At 49.6% G+C, this 18,484-nt stretch overlaps 1 protein-coding gene across 2 annotated transcripts in view; it reads right to left on the reverse strand.

Annotated features, from left to right (window-relative positions):
* GPC3 (glypican 3) overlaps nt 1-4,966 on the reverse strand; it is a 144,826-nt gene extending 139,860 nt beyond the window's left edge. Inside the window, exon 1 of one of the 2 annotated variants that reach the window (XM_068697025.1) lies at nt 4,677-4,960. In XM_068697025.1, the coding sequence (XP_068553126.1) occupies nt 4,677-4,836 (160 nt within the window). In that variant the 5' untranslated portion in view covers nt 4,837-4,960. Of the gene's footprint in view, nt 1-4,676 lie in introns of both variants that reach the window. The other variant, XM_068697026.1, reaches the window with a different exon arrangement.
* Between the last annotated feature and the right edge of the window lie 13,518 nt (nt 4,967-18,484).

An 18,484-nucleotide genomic window follows, 5' to 3' on the forward strand; every position in this document is an offset into this window, starting at 1 on the left:
ACCCCCTCCAGCACTTTATCTAACTCAAACACCCTCTGTGATAGCTCTGACTTGCGATAGCTGAGCCCATTCCACTGCTTAATGGCCCTTACTGTTAAGATTGTTTTTATCTCCCAACCTACACACACCCCTTTTTCTTTAAGTTTCAAGCCATTACACCTCATAATTCCAGACTCAGCCCTTGCAAATGACCTCCTCTGTTTGCTATAGATCATTGCAATTTCATTTTTGGAAAGAAAACACCTCACGAGTTACTCCAACACTTAAAAAATTGCATCTGGACGCCCACATACCAGTCTTCACAAGCCCGGTGACACTGATACAATGCTACACCCAGGAGCCCAAGCCTCTGAAATACAGCTGCCGTGGGTGAGACGAGCAGGATGCGGCCCCTTCCACGGGCACAGCACGGACACAAGGCACTGTGACAGCACCGTACCATTTATGCCATCTTGGGGAGCAGCAGTGTAAGTGCTCCAGTAACTTTGCATACATTCCGAGCTGACAGAACTGAGCTCTCTACCGCAGCAGAGATTTCAGGAGCACCCTGAATCTCCCCCCTGCTTCTGGGGCAGGGAGTTTTAGCCAAGGAACGGGCAGCGGTGAATTTCAAGCATTTAACTGCAGGCCAAAGTCAAATGATTCCCACAGATAGGTGGTTAGCGCAGCATAAGTGAAAAATAATTTCAGTGAATTACATGTCAAAAAAAGCACAGAGATCATCCACAGGCAGCTTCAAGCTCCTTACTGCGGCTGAGGGATTGTATTTTGATTTTAAGCAGCCCAGGATAGCTCCGGCTCTGTCACCAGATACCAGCAGACAAGCCGTGCAATTCCCTGGGGCGCACCAACCTACCAGATCCAACAGAAGCTTAAATCAGATCAACATTCCCACAAAACATACCCCAGGCATTGCCAAAATAAGAACATGTCCCTGGTTAACATTACATTACTGCAGCCTGCCCGCACGACGGGAGGGGTGCTGCCACTCATGTTCTGCAGGCTGGAAACATCGGAGGGCTTCATCCCACCCCTGTGTTCATACTGCCCATAGGAAAGCTGCTGCTTTCGGACAGTTTTCTTTCCCTAATTGTTTCACAACCAGCAGCATGTTTTAAACAGATGAAAGTAGCGATTCAATCTTTAAATACAGTGGATTTTCCCCCAGCTGTTTCAAGACTTTTTGTTAATTATTATTAAAAACTTTCTTTTAAGTTATGCCACTTTGTAATCAAGCATCTGTCACTTGTTTTGAATGCTCATCGTTGAGGAGAGAAGGAAATGTGGCTGTTCAGAACCCAGGTTAAGTGCTGATCTTTTTAAAACCCAATTAAAGAGATATAAATTATAAAACAACCTTGCTCAATAGGTGATTAAAGTTGGAACAGTACGGGCACTACATGGGATATTTATTACTACTTGATTATCCTTTATCTTCTGCTCCATCTTGCCTTTCACAATTGGATTCTTTCTGAAGCCTTGCAAAGCTGGCCAGAAAACTGCAACACAAATATAACTGCTCCGTAACACCGTGTCATTTAAAAGAGGATATAAAGAAAAGAGAGAGCTTTTGCCATGTAAGAGTTTCCTCCCAACAGATGTAAAAATGTATCAACAACACGCCTCAAAAACATGGCGTTAATTGGTGGATAGCCACTCACCATCCACATTTATTACAGTCACATGCACACATGCTACAGCCATTGCAAAGGCTCTGAAGAACACTATTCAGGATGTTATAATTAACCCCTGGAAAAAAAAAATAATGATCTCACTATAAAATCACTGCCTGAGGAGGTTACTAAATTTTAGGGTTCTGCTCCTGCTCTCTTAACTATCAAGAGAGCAACTTGCAGGCCTGAAATAATTAGGAACAGAAAACTCAATTATCTAGTAAACTCAGATCTTAAACTACCACACTAAGCTGAACAGAAAGGCTGCACGGGGAGGAGGACCATTAGTCCCACTCCGGAAAAGCAGAATGGAAGAGGAGTACAAAGGGAGGCAGCTCACAAGCAAAGCTACGCTGCAGCCAACCGGGAGAGCTGGGATTTGTATTTTGCAGATTAAAAAATACCTTGGCACAAAACAACTGCCAAAAAGAAGGAAAAAAGAAGAAAGGGCTCTGCACACATAGTGTGCAGGGGGCATTATCCTCTTAAGGGAGGAAGTAACCCACTTGCACCAGTCTGGTTATCCAGGGTGTCATCAGGAACACAAAGCAATCTGAACAGCAAACATGAGAGAAGAAACAGACCAGGAAAAATGGAAATTCAAATTATTATTTCTACATGAGAAATTATGCAGGAAAAGACAAAAGGAAGAAGAAAACAAAGGCAGGCAGCGTAAGAAAAGAGAATTTAGCTATTATTGAGTGTGAACAGCCGAGGCGGCTATCCCGGCACAGAACCACACGCTGGCTCACGGGCTGGCATTAAGTCTCAACTGCAGAAAAGCCTATAAAAAGCACTCTCCCGTCACCCTGCCTTCACTGCCCTCCAGCATAAGATGCCTCACAGAGCTCAAGCCGAGCTGCTGGCATGAAATACATCCTCCCACCCCTCTGAGGAGCCAGCCGCAGCTGACAGACATCGGGTCCTGCTGCCCCCTGCCACCATGCAGGCACGCCAAAGCGTGGTCCGGAGCTGCAAAACCCTGGACCGCTGGCTGCGGTAGCAGAGGAGACCAAGTCCCTGCTCACTGCCTAATGCGTGCCTCCAGCTAGCATTTCTCCCGTAGCATTAGTTCCAGTCATGAAACAGCACGACACTTCCCTTGATTTTTTTTTCCTTAAATTAGGAGTACCAAGCTGACACAGCTGGGCTCCCCTATGAGAGTGCTGTGCCGATATCCCCCCAGCCCATACACCGCTGATCCAGTAAAATGAAGCCCTGTGACATTTCTCCTGCATGCGCTGCAGCTCTCAATGTTTCCTAGACTTACACCTTCAGCCACAACTGCTCATAATGCGATACGTGGATACCAGAAGTCATGCTTTTCTGTTTGCGTTAAGAAATAAAACAAACCCACATTTAAAATAAGTTGGTTAAATGCTCATTTTCTCCAGGCTAATATGATCTATAGGCAAAGGTTCCCAGAATCGATTCCGCGGTGATTTGTGACTGGGAACTCCAGAACTTTTTTTAATTGACAGATGTATGAAAGAAATAAAGCACTAAACTGAAGCCTGGAAAATAGTTCTTGAGTGATGCTCCCCTATTACTGAGATTTATGCAGCTGCTACTAGGAGAAGCGAGTGCTCTGAAGTGTAATTACTACACAGAGTCATGCAAGACGGGCCAGACCCAAGGTATAAGCAAGCAGTCATTGCTTTAATTATGATCAAGTTTATGTACTTAAGCAAATGTAAAATCCACTTTCAATTTGAAATGTGGGAACTTTATCATCGTAACAAGCTGGAGGCATTCACTCGCAACACCCACCCTGCAAGGGGACACGGAACTGGCTACCCACGGGCTCCACAAGGAGGCAAGGGGGCTCCTTTCTCCTCCCAAAAACTGGGGCAGCAGCCGGGGCTCCTGGGCAGCCTGAGCCATGCTGGAGAAGCAGGAGGCTCAGGCTAAGGCACAGCCCCAGCAACCCCGTGGCAAAGCCTGCAGCAACCCCATGGGAGCATCCCCGGCTGCCACCCCTGGCGCCTCGCCCTGTGAAACCACACTCAGGTTATCTAGGGATCAAAGCAGGCATTTCACTGCTTCCACAGGAGCAGGGAAAAACACTCCTTTAATTACAGGCAACAGAGAGTGTCATTTTAATGGCAATAAGAGGAGCCCTGTCCCCACCCTGCAGCCGCCTCATCGAGGTTATTTGCAGCGCTGCCTCCCTCCCTGCTAAACGAGGTCCTGCGGGATGCAGAGAGAGGAGACGCTGCTCCTGCTCCCAGGGGAGAAGTACGGAAAGCATCCAAACCGTGGGAAGGGGGCACGAGGATAGAGGGACAAGGGTACCGAGAGGTACGTCTAAACCCTCCGTGCAGAGCCAGCAGCTGTAGGGAAACCAAGATATTGCTGGGGACGGCAGGGCTGGGGACGGGCACCCACAGTGCCACCCCACAGCTCCCTTCACCCCCCACGCTGCAGCAGGGGCTCTCGCACGTCGGGGCTGCGCAGCACCACCGCATGCAAGGATGCTCTTGCGTGGCTAGGAAGAGCAGCTCGTGCTGGCGGTGATTCCACCGCACTTCCCCTGCCTCTTACCTCTTCCTTCGCACACTCCGATCCCCAGCTCCTCAGGCAGGCACACTCCGCTGCACAGCGAGCCGAGCCCGGCAGCGATCCGGCACCGCGACTATCGCGACCCTCCCGCCCCGGACGCGCAACCCTGGGGATGCTGACAGCCGCCGGTCACCAAAAACGCCGAGAATTCAGGAATTTCGCTCCCATCTCCGAGCAGGAGCGAGGCACGGTTGCCAGCAGCCCCGCAGGTGAGGCAGGCACGCAGCCAGCACCCGCACGGTACCCGGGGGAGCTCAGCACCGCGCTGACGGCTCGCCCCCGAGGGGGCTCCGCGCATCCCCCCGGCACGACCCCACCCGACCCGGGCTGGGAGGCAGCACCCACCCGCCCCGTCCAGCCCGGAGGCTGTACAGCCCCAGGAAGGGCGCAGCGGGCACCACGGATCCGGGACACCACGGGCAGCGGGTGGGGGCACCTCACCTGGCACGGGGCTCTCGGGCACCCACTTGGCTCCGGGCTGCAGCACCTGGAAGGCGGCGCGCACCGGGCGGCACGATGCATCCCCCGCCGCCTGTGCGACCCCCGGCGCACCGAGCAGCAGCAGCAGCACCGGCAGCACCGCTCGGCTTCTGCCCGACATCGTCCCGGGGCTGGCAGGGGCTGGCACACCCGCACACGCCGCCGGCCGCCCCGCCGGGACCGGGCTGCAGCGCGGCGGGGCAGCGCGGAGCGGAGCTCAGCCCCGCGCGCCTTCGCGCGGCGCCCCGCCAGCGCCAACCGCGGCCCCGCCCCCGCCGCGCTCCCATTGGCTCGCTCCCCGCCGGGCCCCGCGCCCATTGGCTCCTCCGCTCCGCTCCTGGCGGGAGTCGCCCCGCGCGTGCGGCGCCGCCCCGGCGCTCATTGGCCCCGCCGCGCCCCGCACCTGCCCCGCGGGGCCCGGGCACCGCGCCCTGGGTGCAGGGGGGCGCTGAGGGTGACCCCAGCCCCCAGCACCGCCTGCAAGGGGCTCTCAGTAGGACCGGAGGCAGCAGCTCGTGAACTGAGAAGCGAGCAATGGGAAGCAGCGCTTCGTTTGCACAAAGCAGAAAGAGTTTGTCCGGGCTGCCGCCGTGCTGCTCGCCCCCAGCTGCAAATTAAAGCGAGGAGCGAGCAAGCAGCAAAACAAATCCCTTTAAAATTTGCAGCGCGGATACGGGATCAAATTATTGCTAATAGCTCGCCACCGGCGCTTTTTCACTCTGAAGTTTTTTAGAGGGATGAAAAATGGAAGTCCGGCCCGAGTGTTTGTTCTGAGAAAATGCCTGCCAGGGAGAGATTGTTAAAATATATTATGGATATGAGGCTAATAAGCTGGAATGTGCAACGTGTCTCGTTGCTTAATGGATTGCCTGAGCCTGTTGCTGTCCACAGACTGCGCTATTTATTACAGGTTTATTGTGGCTGGTAAGCACGTCTGACAAAACTCCAGTTAGCCAGGCAGCACAAAGCCCTGCTTTGCAGCAACTCTGAGGGACCCAGAAATTTTATTTTGCTCCCAGGAGCAGGTGCTCCCTGGTGCAAATCATGCCTGATTTCAGCAGAGCAACACGTGTGTGCATGCCTGGTGACACAGGTGAGGATTTATCCCCCACGTGTTCTCATTTCTCCAGGTCCTTTGAATGAAATACCACCATGCGAGCGATGCCTCACAAGAGCTGTGCTGCTCTGGATAGTTAACACTTCTTTTCTGGGTCTTCTCCGTTGACTCACTGATGGATTTGCAATGTTTATGCAACAGCCTGGGTTTCGGGTACAGCATTGCTTTGGGTTAGGAATCAATTAGACTGAAATGCAAAACACAAAGGCTGGTATTTGAAGCACTCCTTTATACGCGCTCTTGCAATCTATATTATGTTTATGGGCCGAGGAACAGTTGTCTAAAAGGCATTCAAGCATATCCTGTATTCATCTTCAAACCTGCTGTGCGTATTTCATTTAAGTACAGCAGGCTTTTACTGTTCCAGGTAAGTACACAGATATTGTCAAGCATGCCATTATAGCAAAGAATTATATACAGTGCCAAACAGGCAGCATTTAGTATCTCTGCTAAGACTAGGGAGTGCTTTGAGATTTCAAGCCAAATTAGAAAACATCATTACTGCTCTTTACTGGATCTGGCTTCACAGTGGGATCTGTCATTACCTTGACAATGACTCCCTGCAAAAATAAAGTTTATTTATCAACAAGGAGGTATATCAGAAGGGAGTTAAAGCTTGTGGAAATGTACAACAAATCCTAGTGGCAGCTTTCTTTCAATGTCAGTTTTAGGTTATACCCGAAGTTTGACAACAGAAGAAAAAATCTCGAAGTGTAACTGAAGTTATTCTCCAATGGAGCAAGTGATTTTCACTCACTTTCTGCAGTTTTCACTCTGTCATTACTGACTTTCCCTGGGGTTAATAATCCCAAGAATGCAGCTGGACGGGAGTGAATCCCATTCCATCCATGGACCCAAAATATCACCATGCTCTGTGGCCCCGAGCCCAAAGGACACCCCACATCCTTGCAGAGGCATTCCTCAGCAGCCGATTGCAGACGCTTCCCCCACCACAAGCACTGCAATGGCCCAGAGAAAGTCCAGAGCTGTTCCCTGAGTGCTGCACAACCGTGGGACTTGTCCTTCCAACATGTAAGGGTTTGTCCTGGAGGAGAAAACGAGTGACTTGCTCCAAGATCAGAAGCAAAGTCACTGGGTGAGTTGGCTGCCAGCAGACGTAGTAAGAGCCAAGTCGTTGTCTCACATCCAGGATGATAATTTCCCTTGTTACAACTGCTCACACCATAAAAATTTCACTTAATCATCTACCTGCCTCAAGCCTGTAAGTAATGAGAGGCAGGATCATGTGTAGCTGATTTTATCAAATGCTCTTACGAAGCTCTCCACTGGGAAAACTCTGAATCAATTAAAACACCAAGGAGAGATGTAGGAGAGGGATCTGTACTCCCCAGCAGATGCTCGCCAGGTTATCAGTGCACTTCCCTCGCTCTTCCCCTGCCAAAGGGATGAACGAGCTCCAGCCCCATGGCAACACAGCTGCCTAAGCCTTGCCTACAGCAGAGGAAACCACTGTGGGGCAGGAGAGAAAAGAAGAACCTGTAGCACCTGTTGGCACATCTCCGTGTTTTTGGCACATGGGCACACTGTGGCTGGGATTTCTCACCTCTGCTGCGATCCCCTTGTGATGAGTCTGGCCTAGCTGCCTCGCTTGAGATCTTGAATGCCCTGTTGAAACTAAGAGCTGCAGGCACTGGCAGCTTCTCTCTGGTAAAATAACCCTTTCCATCTTATTCTGCACCCCGCAGAAGCTGCATTTTCAGGGGTCCATAACCATTAGTGGAGGAGGAGAAAGGAGAAGCTCTTTGCGATATAGCAGTACTCACGTATTGTTTGATGGAAAAAAGAAAAGTGCATTTGCCACAGGGCATGGGGAGGAATGATGGATTGCCAGGCAGCAAACATCCCTCCCCTCTTTGACAGGATATCATATTCCTTGTACCATACAGCTCTGCTGATAGATCCGTAAAGCGTTAGCCTTTCCCTCACCCCAAAAAGCAGCAGCTGATAAATCACAAGCCCGGTGGGTTTGTTGGGAGCAGATCACACAGCAGAAGCAGCGAAGCCTTCAGAGAGATGCATCACTTGAAGACACTGCCGATGCCAACAGAGCTGTACATCAGGAGTGCCCAGACGAATCACTTTACCTGTCCAGAAAAATGAAATTCTTTGGAGCTGGAACTTCTTTTCAGTATGTACCAGTTTCAGTCACACACGCCTCAGAAATGCCTGCCAGAGCCATGGAAAATCTCTGTCTTCAGTCCTGGGAGTCTCCCTTATTTACAAAGAGTTTGAAACGTCTTCTCTCCTCCTGCAGGACAGAAAACTTTCTGAAACTGCAGGAGATTTTATGGGAAAAGATCCCAGCCAAAGCCAGACCTTTTCACACCAGCTCTTTACCATGGATAAGGCACAGGCTTTGCAGGGGGCAGCTAGGTTTACAGCTAACCTTCCAGTTATCTAAGAATTTTGCATCCTTTGTAAAATTAAAAATGCACAGGCACGGCAAATGTGGCTTAAAAGCCATCTCTTCTCCAGCTCTCCCAGGGCTGAGCACAAGAAATCACTTGAGACACAGCCCTTCAGAGGGAATGAAAGCAGACGAGATGGGAGAAAACTATTTCACCATGCACTGCTGCCTCTGCTGGGAACACAGGGCAGACACCTCTCAAGCTGATATTTTCATTTATCATCTCCCAGTGATTAGTCAACTGAAGAGATGCCGCCAGGAGACGGCACAGAAGGGATCAGCCCAGAGCATTCACCTATGAAAATAAAGCACTGCCAACAATTCCCAGCCCAGGGCTGTCACGTCAGGGGCAGCCTGCTCGCCGGGGGAGCTGGACTGCAAAATTAGAGGGCACCGCTCTGCACCAGCCCTGCTGGCAGCTTTGGGACAGGCGTGGGAGGCCCTCTGGATTTAATTCCAGCAAGAAGCTGCACTCCTGATTCCCTGCTTCAGTACAGGCTTAATAGCACAGAGCAAGATCTGCAGGCACCTGAAGCAACAGGCGATGCGACGGACAGTCCTGTTGCACCACTGCACGGCATTGTACAACAAGTCCCTCTGCACAACATGGAGAGCACACGCTTCGAGCTGGGATTTACAGCAGAACCAACAGACGTTATATTGGATATATAAATTGCTCCCACTCAGAAGGAGGCCACAATGTATTCAGGTGCCTTTCCAGGAACGCTTTTTTCCTATGCAGAGGCACCGCAGTAAAACCTGATTTATGCCTTATTAAATTATTTTAATGCTCAATATTGTATGCAAAAATTCTGTGAAGAGATATATTGGAGGAGTATTTCTTCAAGGCTCATGCAGAGCCTGTCTCTGACCACATGTTAATGAGGTATCAGAAGTATTGGGGGTGTAAGAGCAAGTGGGTGACTTTTACACCCAGCAACTCAGGAAATTTTAGGGGTGCAGCAGTCCTGTCCCTCACTGACATAGCTCAGGGATCATTTGCTGGAGCCAGTAGATCACCCCACACCACCAGCAGCTCCCTTCTGCTTTGTCTTTGCTCCAGCCCCACCAATTTTGGAGGCCCTATGCTTATCAGGGGCTTTTTGGCTGCTTCCATGGCCCAATTCTTCCAGAGGTGATGCCAGCAGCAGCCACATGTGAGCCCCGGTGTGCTCCTCCTGCCTGGCCAGACTGGGAGCTCAGTGCATGGGGCTTCTCATCATTAGCATCCTCTCAAGCATCTGCAAGGACAGTAATAAATCTCAGAGGGCTTTGCTATTAAGATTGCATCCTTCTCACGCAAGCCAAATAATCTAATAAGACAAAGCAAGATTTAGCACTTGCCTGTTTGAAGGCATTTTCCAAACATCAACTAATTATCCTGTTGGACACTCAGACAGATTTCAGAGGAAGCTTCGCCCTCTGTAGAGGAGGACAGCAGAAGTGAGTTTTCTTTATAAAAGGAGCCTCACTAAACATCTACATTTGTCTTATTTCCCATCAGTTACAGCAATAAGCCAGCTTACATAGGAAGATATGTTTTGTTTTTAAATGCTAAAACATTTCTACACACAATGCGCACCTAAGTCAGGCCTCTCAAAGAGCTCTTTGAGGGTTGGGTTTCTTTCTATTATTGTCCGTAAACATTAAGCAGAAATTGAGAAGCAGCAAGTGGGAAGCAGAACGAGATTCTCCTGACTCCTCCAGTCCCCCCAGACTTTCACAAAAGACTCAAACCCACACCTGTGCTAAGGGTTTCTCGAGTAGAAATTCTCCTTGAATGCATGTCTCTCCTTGTGTGCACATTTTGGGGACAGGAGGGAAATAAAGGGCGAACAAGCTGCTGCGTTCAGTCGCCACGGCTGCTCCTTGCAGCTCTGGTGTCAGGCACTTCAAAGTTTTTCCCTAAACCTAGGGATTAATGCAATTAGGCTAAAACTCCACTTTCATGAAGAAGGAATAAAGCTGTTGACAAATGCCTACAGAGGGCTTGGCCAGCAATGGAGAAAGCAAATAGAAACAAGACCCAGCTTGTTAGTGCCAGTGTTTTGGGGCTGTTAACAGCAGTCTTGTGGAGATGTGAGGACCCAACCAGGAGCACCGGGTGTTTTGCTGTCCAGACGCAGACCCAGAGCCCTAAGACACAGGCAAGAAGGAGCTGCTCGTGCTGAGGCTCTGCTCGGTGAGCATCTCCGGAGGAAACCCAGCCTAAGCGGCACTTTAGGACTTCATTTAAATCTCAGACTAAGTGCAAGCATTTAGAAATAAAAGTGACCACGATGTATTATTCAATGGGCTGTTTTAGGAGAAAATGCATAATTTAAAAAATGCATGCTTAAAGCCAAGTGAATTTTTCTCCCTGTCCCTCCCCCCCCCCTTCTCTTTCTGCACTTTCTCCAAGGTCAGCAGTACATATCCTGCTGATTTTAGTGGACTGGAGAAAGCATCCTCTCAAGCGTTTGTCCCAGTTCATGACTTAGGCAAGAGAAATTACAGCAGGAGGGAAGATTTTAGGGAGAAAGAGGTGTGGCTGAGCTAGGAACCACTCTCACACATGAAAACGGTTGAGCGCAGGAGGCTTAGAAGTTAAAAACCTCAATACCAAAAGAGACCAATGCACAAGAGATGTCCCTGCATCTTCCAGAGGATTAACATCCATTTAATGCCACAGAGAAGCTGCGTCATTTAGCAACTGCTGCCAGTTACGGAGACATTCAGGTTCATACCTTGCAAAAAGCCTTTGGCAACAGGGGAGTTGCAAATTCCTGCTGCACTTGATCAGGCTGCTGCTGAAATGCCTGAAATCTCTGAGGTCCTGAGAACATGAAGATGCAACCTTCATTTCCAAATGGATTTCCACATTTATTAGATATTCCTGGTAGAAATGTATGAGTAACACAGATCCAATTAGTTCATTTAATAGTCTTGCATGATGAGATTGGCCTAACTGTCTGAGCACAGGATTTTGCACAAATGAAAGAGCATTCCCATAAAACTGAAAATGTAATTTAGCAATTTGGAAAGAAAATCGACAATCTTTGAGAAAACTAATAGCTTTTTACTGTGTAACATAAGCTCAAATATCTAGTGTGGGAAAAACATATAGAAGAGACAACCCTACCACTAAATGTGATAATAATAAAACCACCTCAAATTATTTCTCATTACTTCTCTTTGTTCATTTTCAGAGTCTCCAAAAAAAGGGACCGCATATACTTCTGACTGACAATCTCAACAACTCCTCATACAGTTGAAACTAGTGCGCTCTCTGCAAGTTCTCACTGAAAATAAATTAAGTAAAAGCATCGGGAGGGTTATCGATGCAGCCACCCAATTTCATCCCCTTGCCTACCTGCATGGAGGCATCCAGACTCAACCTGAAGACAACCTGGGATGGAGAATTGGGCTCTGCCTTCCCCATTCTTCCCCTCAGGTTTCTGCACCCCCTGCTCTCCTTCCCCACCAGTGGAGTCCTGCCCACATGGCCCCTGCACCTCCTGCCCTTTGCTGTTTGGACTCTTCTCCAGAAGGTGCAGGATGCAAAGAGCAGATCACCCCGGCTGAAAGCATCCCCGTTGCCTTTTAGGCTGCAGGCACCACAGCGCTGAGCAGTCAGAGCAGCCTGAGGGCTGTGTACAGGAAGAAACACCCTGCGTCCCACCTCCCCCAAATCACTCGCTAGCTTTTACTCCTCAGCCAGGGCAAGATGCTCTGAAAGACTGCTCCCCAGCGAGCACTGAAGAGCTCAGCTCTGATGAGCCGGTTTGCAGCACTGGGTATCCGAGGATGAGCGCTGCCCTCGGCACGCGTACTGGCTCAGTGATGCATGGAGCTGTTTGCCTGACCTCCCGACTGGAAGCAAAGTGCTTCAACAGCCGCCAAGAGCCACGGCTAGAGGCTAAAACCATGCAAGCAGTGAGAAGCAGTGCAGAGTAAAAAACTGTGCCAGTGTTTCTGCACAGGATTTTGGAAAGACCTGTAATTTCCTGCAAATTAATCACATATCTGTCCCATTTGGGTTGTTTGCAGCCCCCGTCTGATCTTTCTTGAATGCTTCTTGTTTTCTCCCCCATATTACAATGACAGCAGAAATCCAAAAGTCGGTCCCACAATGTGTATAATTACTGATTTCAGAGAAAGCCTCCCCATTCAGTACCCTACTTGTACAGGTTATGTCTGGAAAGGGAATTAATTAACCTAGGCAGCTCTCTGGCACGTGCGTGAATCCACCGCAGCCCATTTACAGACCTGCTTAGAAATGCTGGCTTTGCAGGCAGCCGGTCAGCCATAAATACAGCTGCAGATGGAATCCCTGAAAATTTAAACGGTAGTTTTGAACGAGAATAACCTGACATTTAATTCTGGGACAATAGCGAAATGTCAACATCTGTTGTGGAAGCACGGAATGATGATTAGCACTGCCTGCAGCCTTTAAGTGTGCTGTAGCACTCCACCACACCGGGCAGGTGGAGGCACTTGGACAAAACACTGCAGAGCTCGTGGCCTGAGGGAAAGAGAGCAGCAGGATCAGGCCCTGCTCTGGGCAGTTCAAGGCTGAAGAGCCCATGGCTGCAGCCAGGGCCTGCCCTACCTGCATCAGCTGGGTCACCATCATCAACCAGCGAGAAGCATCAGCTCATCCCAGCAATGGGATGCTGGGTTTGTTAAATCACTTCTTCCCCTCTTGGCTAAAAGAAGCCAAAGCACCACAGACTTGGTGCTAAGCGGGTCTGTGAGCTGCATTTTGAGGCAGGTCAAATCCTGAAGCACTCAAGGGCGTCAGTGGCATAGATTTTTTGATCTGAAGGAAAGTTACTGTATGTAATCATTATGGGATGATGCTAAAAAATGGTTGTTAAGCCCAGTCATCAAAACAGTGGCACATTAGCAATACTAGCCTGTCTGGCAGGCCATAAATACACAAACTGCCCTGGTTTTCCCCTCTCCATGGTCACACATCTGCAGATTTTAAAAAGCGATGGTCTCCTTGGAAATTCTACACTATCCTGGTGGATTCCGTTCTGCTCAGAGTCAGATCCAAAGAAGCACTAATCACAGCAGCAGACCTGACACATAGCAGAACTGTCAGGTTTAACGCAGCTAAATCCCACTAAAACAGAGCAGGGCCCTCAGGGTTCAGAAGCAGAGCAGCAGAGCTGACTCAGTCTCAACACCTTGAGCCCTTAACCCCGGCTCCCCCAGCCCAAATCCTGGCCCTGCAGAAGTCAGGGGGAATTTTCTTGTTGACTTTCAGCTGTTGCATTTTGCCCTAAGGCCAGATTTCCCCTCAAAAGCTTTCCTGCACTCGCACCAACACCGCAAAACTCCACAAAGAGATTTGCTGTGGATTTCCTTGGATTTGAGGCTGGCGTCAGGTCAGACCCTGGCACAGCAGCAGCTAGGAACCGCAGGAAATCGGCACACAACACTTGTGAAGAAACAGTGGAAATGTCACTGTTCATAAACCAGGAATGCCGCAGCACTGACTGTGAGCCAGGTGCTAATACCCAGGAATTCTGCTGGGTTTTGGTTTTTGGTTGTGGTTTGTTTTTGTTTGTTTGTTCTGTTTTGTTTTTAATCCACCTAGCTTATTTCTGTGCCTGCTGGTTCATGATTACATGTTTAGCAAGGAGTTGATTCACTGCAATAACAGCAGATTTTCAAATCAATGCTCATGGTGGCCAGAATTTTGGGGCAGAGGGAGCTTTCCTTTGAAGTGCTGTTTTAACATCCTGCTACTGTGAGTGGCCAAGAAGGGGAAGGACTTTCTCTGCCCAGTTCCCAGCTGTCGGCACCCACTGGTGCCAAACTGGCCACAGAACAAGGTGCTGTTAGGCTGGGCCCAGTCTGGGTACCTGGACTGCCAGGGGCACATAGCAGGGAGACCCAAAAGGGATTCTAGACTTTATCTCAAGAGCTCCCAGCACCCTGCAGAACATCACATGTTTCTCTGCCTTGCTGTTAGCAGGATAATGACACTCATGGTGGGGCTCCCTGTCCACCTCCCTGCCCAGCGTGGCTCTGTGCTTCCACTCGTCATGCACAATGGGAAGAACAACGCAAGAAAAGAACAAACCTCTTCCCCTCCTGGTAAAAGCCCAGCAGTTCAGTAGCAATTATTTAAGTCCCTCTGGAAGGAAAAAGAAAAATAAATAAAATTTAAAAAGCATTTTTTGAAAAACACACAGAGCGAGAAGAAAGTTGCCGGCTGTCACGGCACAGCACCGGCAGCTGCCCTCCTGCCCCATCAGCACCAGCATCCCCCCAGCTCCCGCGGCCTCAATCCTGGGATTTAGGCAGCTCACGTCAGGGCTCACACTGGTGTAAGTGCGGGGAGACCCAGACTCAAGGAGGTCAGATTAAATGAGGACGAGCGAGCACAGGGTGACCCCGCCACTTGCTTGTTCCATCATCCCCTTCCCAGCTTACAGGGCACATTTCTCCCACAAAACTGCAATTGCTCAACCAGGTTGAAGACAGTAGTAAAATACTGAAATAGGTAGCCACGGTGTTGTCCCAAACACCTCACACAGGAGTGAAAAGTGTAGGGAGCTTATCAAGGGGACAACCTGCTTGGATATGAAGCGAACAGTGCCTGCAGTCCCACAGAGTTTGGGGAAGGACGGTTTCTCAGCAGCTGGTGACTACAAGGGTTGCACTTACTAACAGACCAAAAGAAAAACCAAAACCAAGCCTACTGCAGACCTTGTTCCTGTGGCTTCACTCTGTGCTGGAGGCAGCAGTGAGCTGTTTGCAAAGGGACAAATATTTCACCTTCACACCCCTATTGAGTGAAGTTTTGAAAAACCTGCGAAAGGCAGAAGATTTATTTGTACCCTTGGCGAGCAGGATACATCCCACTGAGGGAGTTTCACATTGCATCTCCTGTCTGAATCATTCCCAAGATAACCGATAGGGACACGTGTTTTATTGCAGTCACTATGACATTTCTGGCATTTTAAAATTAATAATAACTGGTAGTCTTTTCCCCACCAGCAATCACATCTCTCCGCCGCTGGGCTTGGGCTTTATCCTCAATTCTTGTTATTCTGCCATTTCTAATAACGTGTTAACAGATATTTGCTGCTCTGACACCAAATCACGAACAGGAAGATTTCCTCAGCCCCATAAATCGCTGTCTGCCCACTCAGGCTGCCTGTGAGAGTGAAGCACGCTGTTCATGCAAGCGAGGAAGGGTTTGGAGAGGACTTGTGCGAAGGAGTTTCCTTACAGCCCCTCGTGCTTTGCCTGCCCAGGGCACTCAGCACAAAGCCTCCAGCATCTCCCTTCAGCACCCCAAGCATCCTCGCATTGGCTTTAAGGCTGTGAATCTTAAAACTGTGAGTATGATTTGCTACACTGACAAACTTCCTCGAGCAGGGGCGATTGCAATGCTTGGATTGATTTTGCACACCCAGGCACCTTCTTCCCCGCCTGCTGCAGCAGCCTGGAGCTGAGAGAGCTGAAACCCAGACGGGGTGGAGGTGCCCGGCCCTCCCCAGGCAAGAGCGAAATGGGCTGGAGACGATCAGCTTTGCAAGCTGGAGAGGATTTCTCACTGTATTTTATTTAGAAACAGCCTGCCCTCATGTGGTGAATGGAAAATGAGGAAACCAAAGATTTTGGAATAAAACTGTGCAGCAAGCGTGCTGGACAGGGGACCATGAGTACCAACCAGCCACAGGCAGCTGCCCTTTGGAGAAAGTCACAGCCCCATCACCTTCAGCACAAAGCTTTTCCTCACTCATTTCTGTACCTGTTTCCCCCCCACCTGTGCAGCACCCCCATCTCTCAAGCATCCCAGAAGAGCCCGTGGGTGCCCAGCACAGCACTGGGGCCATAGCACCCATCCCATCCCCACTGCAGAGCCACAGCACCACAGCCCCACGGCACTGGGCTGGGGAAGGCTGCACAGAGTCAAGGCAAGCCCCCAGAGGTGGCAGAGCACTGCGGCTCCAGCATCCAAAACAGAGGAAAGCCCCATTCATGTTCAGTGTAAGGGCAGAACTTCAGGTATTTTTTTTACCAGACACTTTTAATAACACCATCCACGAGAGCGCAGACTTGGCTCAGGAAAGCAGCCGCGCTCCTGTCACAGAGGCTTCTGGGCAGGCTCACGGAACAGACTTTGCTTATCATGACAGGCGATAAAAGCTTTACCCAGAATCAACACGATCCAGGAGTAACAGATGCAAGAAGCCTCCCACGGCAGCATAGTCCCCACCCAACCAAATCTTTTTTCTGGCAGTGACGTGAACGAATCTTTCCGAGCAGCGCACAGAACAGCAGCAGCTGATGCAAGACGCAGCAGCACAGCAGGACGGGGCCAGACAGCGCCAGGTGCAGGAGCAAACACTGCAAGGCCAGGCTGCAGCATCGAGGAGCAGAGTGCACCAGCTGCATTTCAATACCTGGGACACGAACTTGGAGGTGCTGCAGGGCCAGGAGTGATACAGCCTGTAGCCAGCCCCGACACGAGCGCCAAGATGCTTGAACTCGATCCCTTGACACACGAGCAGGGCACATGACAGCAGCTCCCACCCCTAGGAACTCCTCGAGGAGCACCGTGGGCTGACGTGGAGCCGCAGAGGTGGCATCTTCCCACCCCTCCCAAATCCCTTCACTTTACCCTCCTGCTTGCGAAGCTGCTTGATGGCAGTCAGCACAGCCAAGCACCAACAACTGATCCCATCTCCATCACATTCTGGCAGCTTTGGAGCATCCACTGAAACACCAAGTAGTGACAGACCACTAAAAATGAGGGGGGAAATGCAATAATCTGGGGGAATGCAATAGCATTAGACTAGATGGTGCTTGTTTTTTGTTTGTTTTTGTTTTGTTTTGTTTTTACAGCCTGAAAATGCAGCAGCAGTGGAGTTTCGCCCTAACACCCATTTTCTATCCTGGCAGCTGCAGGTTTCTCGCAGCAGTAGGTCCGATGGGCAACGCTTCCTCGGGAAGGCTGCACGAGCAGCTGTCTGCAGGATGCTCACACAGGTCTAAATGCACACCAGAGAAGCTCAGGGGCCAGATAATCCGTCTCTGGCCAACAACCTTCCAGCAGCTGGAACAGCATCGCAACGCAAAATGCCCAGGAAAGAAACTATTAAAGGCAGCTCTGCAACCCTGCCTGCACCCAAGCGGAGGCTCTAATTCCATTTTATCTGCCTGTCATCACCTCCTAAAACAAGCCAGGCCCGTGTTTTAGTTGGAGAGTGCGGCGCAACTGGGTAAAAGAGGGTTTTGGTGCATAAAAATAATTCCGAGCGGGTCTGTTTACCACACACTGCTGCCCTGGGAATGGCCCATCGGCTGAGCAGCACGATAACAGGAGTTAGCACGACGCTATTTTGCGGCATTTACTGCGTTCATAAAGTTGCACGGGCAGGTGGCAATGGCAAGCAAAGCCCTTACCTTCCCCACTGCTTCCACGCAGGCCTGTCGGTGGAAGAAACACACTCTCCCGATACAGCCCCGACTCCACCAGCTTCATAATTAATTTCTTCAGAGTTAGGCAAGGCTTTTACTGCAGGTAACACACTTAACAAGACTTGTACTGAGGAGATGAACATTTAACAAGGTTTTTTCTAGGGGGCTGAAATTAAATAATCGTGGAAGTACAAGCACATTTCCAGAAAAAGCAATAAAACTGCCTCTTTATTTTCAGATGAAATCTCCCTAAAACAGAGGGTGAGTAGCCATCTCGCACTCATTTCAGCTACTTTCTGTACTGAACACAATAAAGAGATTTTATATTTTTTTAATCAATAAATTAAGCTCTTTCATAAGTTACTCTTGATTGAACACTAGTGTTTAGATGCAGCATTCTTCACCTGCAGGGCTGATTCACAAGGTTTTCACAGTCATAAACATTATGGTAAAAACTGCTCTTTTTTTTTTTTTTTTTGAGCAAAACGAGGACTTAAGGTTTTGCATAAGCCCAAATAAAGGGAAAAGACTAAATTCTTTTCCTATTGTTCAGTATCCTTTTTACTCCATATCAACACAAATCCAGATTTTTCAGTCAAACCAGAAAACTTCAATCAATGCAAAAGACCCTTTTAATTAAAAGGAGAGAGGGAAGAAATAAAAATAATTAAAAAAAAAAAAAAAAAAAGGAAAAGGAAAAGGAAAAGGAAAGGCTATTTTGGCCAGTCCTGCAGGCAGTTTCCCAAGCAGCAGACCACGGTCAGCAGGACCAGGGGGTGACCTCCCACCCTCACC

This window comes from Anas acuta, chromosome 13, assembly GCF_963932015.1.
Source record: "Anas acuta chromosome 13, bAnaAcu1.1, whole genome shotgun sequence".
In the NCBI taxonomy this organism is placed as follows: Eukaryota; Metazoa; Chordata; class Aves; order Anseriformes; family Anatidae; genus Anas; species Anas acuta.